We start from the raw sequence: 8,169 nt of genomic DNA, 5'->3' as shown, positions 1-8,169 counted from the left end.
AATGTGCTGTGCGTGAGAAGACCCGGCAAGCCAAGTAAGATCGTTGCCAGTGCCCCTGGACTGGCTCTTGCGGGTGGCACATGAGATGCACCATTTTGAGCGTGGCCGTTGCCAGTACCGCCTGACTGGCTCCTGTAGGATTTTCGAGCGAGATCGTTGCCAGTGCCCCTGGACTGGCTTGTGCGGGTGGCACATAAAAGACACCATTTCCAGCGTGGCCGTTTTTGTGCGGGTGACACGTAAAAGCACCCACTACACTCATTGAGTGGTTGGCGTTAGGAAGGGCATCCAGCTGTAGAAACTCTGCCAAATCAGACTGGAGCCTGGTGTTGCCATCCGGTTTCACCAGTCCTCAGTCAAATCGTCCAACCCATGCTAGCATGGAAAGCGGACGTTAAACGATGATGATGATGATGATGATATATATATTTTATTATATGTATTTATTTTCTCCTAATTAATATATAACTCAGACAAAATAAATTGGTTAATGGATACCAGGGTAGCAAAGATCACAAAATAACTGTGGTGTAACTCCTGTTTATGAGGTAGAAACTCCTTGATATTTTGGGTACTTGAGTATATATATTATATATGTTTATATTATATATATGAATGAATGAATGAATGGGAAAAAGAGAGTCTGGCAAATGTCAACCCAACAGAGGGACCAGCTATCCTAATTGACAGTACCTTGGTAGATTAATCGATCAAGAGTATGAAGACAGGGAAAGCCCCCGGCTCATCAGGAATCACTGCAGAGATGTTCAAAATATCTGGTAGTGTCGGTTATAGCCTAGTAACCATTATAGTTAACCAGGTGATACATGATAGAGTCATACCCAATGACTGGTGTAGCAGCACCATAGTCAACTGCTACAAAGGTAAAGGTGACTCTTTAGACACAAATAATTACAGAGGCATCAAGTTGTTGGATCAGTTAATGAAAGTCATGGAGTGTCATAGCCCAGCTAATTAGGGAGAGAGTCAGTTTAGATGAGATGCAGTTTGGGTTCGTGCCAGGGAAAAGCACCACTGATGCTAGATTTCTGGTAAGACAGCTGCAGGAGAAATACCTAGTGAAAGATAAACCTCTGTACCTGGCTTTCGTTGACATGGAGAAAGCCTTTGACAGGGTCTAGTGGTCAATGAGGAAACTAGGGATAGATGATTGGTTAGTGAGAGCTGTGCAAGCCATGTACAGGGATGCTGTCAGTAAGGTGAGGGTTGGCAATGAGTACAGTGAAGAATTCCGAGTAGAGGTAGGGGTCCACCAAGGTTCAGTCCTCAGCCCCCTCCAGGCAATAACAGAGGAATTCAAGACAGGTTGCCCCTGGGAGCTCCTCTATGCTGACGACCTTGTTCTAATTGCTGAGTCACTATCAGAACTAGAGGAGAAGTTTCAGGTGTGGAAGCAACGATTAGAATCGAAGGGCCTTAGAGTCAACCGAGCTAAAACCAAAGTCCTAGTAAGTAGAAAGGTAGAGAAAACACAAACCACTTCAGGTAGATGGCCCTGCTTGATCTGTTGAAAAGGCGTAGGTAGAAACTCTATAAGATGTACCCAGTGCAAGCTATGGACACATAAGAGGTGCAGTAATATCAAAGGAATGTTAACTAGGAAGTTAGTTTTTGTATGTGGCAGATGTTCAGGTGCAATAAACACTGTAAATATGCTGAAAAAAACGTCTGTCTCATTCCAGGGAGAAAAACTAGACATAGTTGATAGCTTCCGCTACCTGGGTGACCAAGTTAGTAGTGGGGGGTGGGTGCGCTGAAAGTGTAGCTGCTAGAATAAGAATAGCTTGGGCAAAGTTCAGAGAGCTCTTACCTCTGCTGGTGACAAAGGGCCTCTCACTCAGAGTGAAAGGCAGACTGTTTGATGCATGTGTACGAACAGCCATGCTACATGGCAGTAAAATATGGGCTGTGACTGCTGAGGACATGCGTAAGCTCGCAAGGAATGAAGGCAATATGCTCCGATGGATGTGTAATGTCAGTGTGAATACTAGACAGAGTGTAAGTACCTTGAGAGAAAAGTTGGACCTAAGAAGCATCAGCTGTGGTGTGCGAGAGAGACTATTGCACCGGTATGGTCATGTAGCGAGAATGGATGAGGATAGCTGTGTGATAAAGTGCCACAGCCTAGCGGTGAGGGTACCTGTGGAAGAGGTAAACCCAGGAAGACCTGGGATGAGGTGGTGAAGCATGACCTTCGAACATTAGGCCTCACTGAGGCTATGACTAGTGACCGGGAAATATGCAGTGCGTGAGAAGACCCGGCAAGAAAAGTGAGACCATAACCCGTGGCCTTTACCAGGGGTGTAGCCAATCCACTTATGTGTACCTTTCCTTCTTTGGACACAAAACCCTGCTTACGAAAACTTGTTGAGGCAAGAGAAATCGAAATCGAAAATTGAACCAAATTCATTGACTGGCACTCATGCCAACCTTCCTTCATTTGACACTAAGCTCAGTTTGCGAAGACCTGTTGGGGCAAGTGAGATTGAAACTGAACCAAATTCGATGACTGGCACCCGTGCCAGTGGAGTGCTAACAGCACCATCTGAGCGGGAGCACTGCCAGAGCAGCGGTCTCGCTTCCATGCCAGTGGCACGTAAAAAGCACCATTTGAGCGCAATCGTTTCCAGCTTCGCCTTACTGGCACTTGTGCCGGTGGCATGTGAACAAAACATTGGACTGACTCCTGTGCAGGTGGCACGTAAAAAAACACCATTTGAGCATGGCTGTTGCCGGTATCGCTGGACTGGCCATCGTGCCGGTGGCACGTAAAAAGCACCCACTACACTCTCGGAGTGGTTCGCGTTAGGAAGGGCATCCAGCTGTAGAAAGAAACTCTGCCAGATTAGATTGGAGTCTGGTGTAGCCATCTGGTTCGCCAGTCCCCAGTCAAATCATCCAACCTTTGCTAGCATGGAAAGCAGATGCTAAATGATGATGATGGTGATGATATATATGTATATATATGTATGTGTGTGTGTATACACACACACACACATACACACACACACATACATATAACTATATAAATATAGAGTAAAAATTATTAGAATAATTTATTTCCAGTGGTCCGCACGTATAATAAAAGTCATAAGATGGGAAATATTTGTTTATGAGAGTGTATAAATACACAAAATGGTTCCAATGTACAAAAAATAAAGACAGGTGAGGGAACAAGAAGTAGGTGTATTAGTTTGACCTCGAGAAAAATGGGCAAGCTTTTGATGTTTTGAGCCTACAGTCTTTGACAGAAAGGGATGAGAAGAAAATAGAAAATCGAAAGAGAGAGGAAAAAACATAAATAGAAAAAATGTATCAGGATTAACAGTTTAACATGAGGAAAATATGTACATGTGTGTGTGTGTGTGAAGGTACATGGCTCAGTGGTTAGAGCATGGATGACAGGCGAATGACTGTAAATCAAATAGCCAATGCTATTAGCATATCCCATGAGAGAGTTGAGAATATTCTACACAATGAACTTGACATGACAAAGGTCTTCTGACACCTGACCAAAAGCACACCAGGTTGATCATATCAAGGAAAAATCTGACATTGTCTGAGGTAAATCCAGCTGGTTTCTTTGAATGTTTCCTAAGCAAGGATAAATATTAGCTTTGTCACTTTGAGTCAGAAACAAAGAGACAATCCATGCAGTGGAAACATCCCTCTTCACCTGCTCCAAAGAAGGCCACAGTCATTTCGTCTGCAGGGAAGGTGATGGCCTCAGTTTCTTTTGGTAAAGCAAAAGGTATTGCGTTTGTTGACTATCTTCAATGGAGAGTACTATGCCAACTTGCTAAGGGAGTTATGAAGACTATCAGGACCAAATGCCAAGGAAAAATCAATGAAAGGGTCTTGTTTCATTAGGACAATGTTCCAGCCCACAAGTCCTTGGTTTCAATGGCTGCTGTGTGTGACTGTAGCTTTGAATTGTTTGATCACCCTCCCTATTCTCCATCTAACGATCATATGTTTGGCAAAATGAAAAAAAAACACATGGCTGGGAACCAAATATAACTGTGATGATGACGTCATCTCTGTTGTTGATGACATTTTTGACCAACGTGATGAAAGATTCTTTACCAATGGGATCCAAACACTGCAACACCGATGGAAGAAGTGTGTGGAGCACAAGGGGGGGGGGGAGACTATGTTGAAAAATAAACCTCATTTGATCATGTTCCATGAGAGTATCTTAATCAGCTAATGAACTTTTCAGCCACCCCTCATAAGTCAAAAAAAAAAAAGCACACACTACTTCCTGGTAGCATGTCTGAAAAGTCTTCAGTATTGCCAAGCTGGAGCAAAACTGTCAGTAACACTCTTCTCAATTTTATGCCATAACCAGTAACATACTGCTTGTCAATATAAATATGTATATGTGTGAGTTTTTGTGCAGTTCTACAAAAAGATGAATTCAATGGAGTATCAGTTAAAGTTTAAAGCTATTCTAGTGTTGAATACAAGCATTATTAATTTTAGAACTGACTTGTATTGATAAATTGCTGTTCTTTGTTCATTCTTCGTTGCTTTGTAATTGAATCTGAGTATGCTTAGAAGGGTAGTACTGTAAAATTAACGAGGTTCAACCCTGCACATATTATTATATGCTCACTTAAAGGAATTTTTCTCATGTTTACATCATGGATTTGTTATTGGTGTAAGGTCATTTGCTCATGTAATGGTATTCCTGTCTAGCCATTGTAGTTTTCCAGACATCCACAAGTTATCACTTAGATTAAGTTTTCAAAGTTACAATGGTAACTTTGAAATGGTGATGTGGTGGTTATAGTGTCGGTGATTGTTGTTACGGTGGTAATGGTGGTGGTAATGATAGTAGCAAGGGAAATGGTGGTGGATGATTGCAGATGGTGGTGATGATACTTACCAAGTGACAAAGGTACTGGTCCTACCATGAAAATGTAATGGAGATCGAAGAATGTGATATCAAGGGGTTTGACAGGTATATCACCATTGCAGCAAATATCGGTGGAAGCTGAGGGAATTTCCTCCTCAAAGTCATCCCGTGCTTTTGACTGATTCCTATCTTTTTCATTGAGCTGGAAATCAAAGACAACAACTACAATAACAAGAACACTACAACAGAAATACAGTCACAAAACCATGATTAACTGAAAGAATTGTTACATTTTGCTATTATTGCTGTTGTTATTGTTGTTGGTGGTGGTGGTGGTGGTGATGGTGAAGGTGGTGGAGGTGGTAGTGGTGGTGGTGGTGGTGATGATGATGTTGACGACGACAACAGCAATGATGTCATTGTTTCCGTTACTCTTGTCGTTGTTTTTGTTCTTGGTTGTGGCGGTTGTGGTGGTTGTGGCAGTTGTGGTGGTTGTGGCGGTTGTGGCGGTTGTGGCGGTTGTGGCGGTTGTGGCGGTTGTGATGATAATTTTGTTGTCATTCTTCATGCAATTGCTGTTGTTGTTGGGGTATTAGTAGTAGTGGCAGTGGTGGCAGTGGTGGCAGTGGTGATAATAATGGTTGATGATGTGGTCATTGTTCTTGTTGGTGATGGCTGTAATGATGATGATGATGATGTCCTTGATATCCCTGCTTCCATTTGTAACCTCCTCCCACATCACCCCACCACCCCACTCTAGGAACCCTATAGTATAGGCATGTCACACCATGGTGGGACATGCACACACACATGTGCAATCACACACATATGCACACATACCCAGACTTACACAAATGCATACAGACACATGCAATCACACACACACATACACACATAACCCCCCACGCACAAATACACCCAGATACGTATACACAAATGCACTCACCCACACACACACATGCAATTACTCACATGCACGCATACACACACGCATGCACACACATACAATCAACCAGACACACCCATAGATTTAACACAAATACACATGCTTACACATACACACACACACTCACGTGCATGCACTCACATACAAATACACACACACACACTCACGTGCACGCACTCACATTCAAACACACACACACACTCACGTGCACGCACTCACATACAAACGCACACACACATGTGAAATCACACACATATACATACATACCCAGACTTACAGATATACACACATGCAGTCACATGAACACACATGCAATCACACACGCACATACACACATAACCCTCCACACACACAAATACACCCAAATACATATACACAAATGCACCCCCCCACACACACACACAAAAATCACTCACATGCACTCATACACACGCACACATGCACACACATGCCATTACACAAACACGCCCATAGACTTAACACAAATACACATATAGACACACACACATATCCTGTTGTAACCAACTTACTATTTCTGACATGGCTCCACGTAAACTGTCTCCAATCTTCAACAATTCCGTCTGGTTGACATTCATATCAATAGCTGCATCAATGAATTCTTCAAGGGTCATTGACTTTGTTTCCTCATCGATTGATGGAAGTTCATAGGTGGCTGATAATAATAATCATAGAAGAGACAACAGGATCATTGTAAAAGAAGAAGAAGAAAAATAAACAAGTACGACGATTTGAAGTGGGAAATACGAAGATTGTGGTCAATGAAGAGAGTAGAGGTGATCCCAATAGTAACTGGCGCATTTGGAAGAATCAGCACTCAGCTACCAACATGGCTGAGAAAGATTGGTGCAAGTGTGAAGGGAGAACACCTGCAAAAATCAGCATTGCTTGGAACTGCAGGAATTCTTCGCAGGGTTTTTGAAGCATGACCAGTGAACAAGTTTCACCTTAGTCTGCTGGTTGTGGACAGCTGACACTTTCCATCATACCAAACAAAATAAGCTGTGAGTTTCCATAAAATAATAACAACAACAACAACAATAATCATAATAGGTGACATGATAAGGTAGTGAAAGTGCTACATTGGAAACTGTGCAAAAAGTGGGAGCTAGTGGGCGGCACATGGTATGAGCACAAACTGCAGACCATGGCAGAATTGGAGACTTGCAAAATCTTCTGGGATTTCCCAATCCAAATAGATCAGGTGCTAGAGCATAACAGACCGGACCTAGTGGTGGTGGTCAACAAGATGCACCATGTGTACTATATAGTTGATGTTGTGTGCTCCTTTAACCTACAAACATACAAAAAAGAATGCGCAAAGATAGATAAATACAACCCTCTTAAGTACGAAATAGCCTGGCTATGGAAAATGAAGAAGGCGAAGACAGTGCCAATTATTGCTGGGTCCCTGGGAATAGTACCAGAAAGCATTAAGGGGGAATATAAAGGAAACTGGAATAGAGTGCCCTGTAGAACTGTTACTAAAGGTTTGATTCCTTGGCATGGCCAGAATAATCAGGAAAGTATTAGATAGCCGAAAAGAATGGATAGCATGGTACTGTAGGCTGCAGGCAGAAAACCTTCTATGTATGCAAGACATCAGGAGTTCCAACAAAATCTGAGTTAATAATAATAATAATAATAATAATAATGATAATAATAATAATAATAATAGTTTCTGACAAAAATCATGCCTCCTCATTGATATGGCTGTCCCAATCGATATAAACGCATCTGTCAAGACCTACCAAAAACTGAGCAAGTATAAAGATCTTGTAATAGGAATTGGCAAAATGTGGAACCACAAGACTAAAACAATACCTGTTGTCATAGGTACCCTAGGGATGATAGCAAAAGGGGCTGATTGGTACCTGGCTCAGACACCAGGAAACCCCAAAATGGAAGAAATTAAAAAAAAAAACAGTGCTCATGGGAACTGTTCATACTCTATGAAAAATATTGTCTACATAATCCCCCAAAACATTTTAATCTGTAAATATTGTTGAAAGTACTTCTAAATATACATAATAGCAAACACCTTTTACTGTCATCTTAAGATCACATTATCACCTTCTAGTTTTCTTATGTTTTGACAGACACTCTCTGGAGCAATACTCTGTGCAAAACCAAGCAATATGGTTCCCTAGTCATAACATCAACTTGGACTTGTCTCTTGAGGTTTCTGGATGAGATCTGAAGTCATCTTGTACAAATACAAAGCAAAAGCCAAACATAAAATAATAATAATAATAATAATAATAATAATAATAATAATAATAATAATAATAATAATAATGGTTTCAAATTTTGCCACTAGGGC

At 41.7% G+C, this 8,169-nt stretch overlaps 1 protein-coding gene across 1 annotated transcript in view; it reads right to left on the bottom strand.

The window, feature by feature from the left end:
• Nucleotides 1-8,169, bottom strand: part of LOC106878080 (uncharacterized) — a 161,693-nt gene that overhangs the window by 93,947 nt on the left and 59,577 nt on the right. The window contains exons 18-19 of the mRNA XM_052976903.1: nt 6,359-6,501; nt 4,913-5,084 (exon numbers count right to left, since the gene is read on the bottom strand). Of these exons, the coding sequence (XP_052832863.1) occupies nt 4,913-5,084; nt 6,359-6,501 (315 nt within the window). The remainder of the gene's footprint in view (nt 1-4,912; nt 5,085-6,358; nt 6,502-8,169) is intronic.

The sequence above is a fragment of the Octopus bimaculoides genome, chromosome 26 (genome assembly GCF_001194135.2).
Source record: "Octopus bimaculoides isolate UCB-OBI-ISO-001 chromosome 26, ASM119413v2, whole genome shotgun sequence".
NCBI classification, from domain to species: domain Eukaryota; kingdom Metazoa; phylum Mollusca; class Cephalopoda; order Octopoda; family Octopodidae; genus Octopus; species Octopus bimaculoides.
The sequence above is the reverse complement of the archived record's forward strand: the minus strand, read 5'-3'. Positions and strand labels throughout refer to the sequence as shown.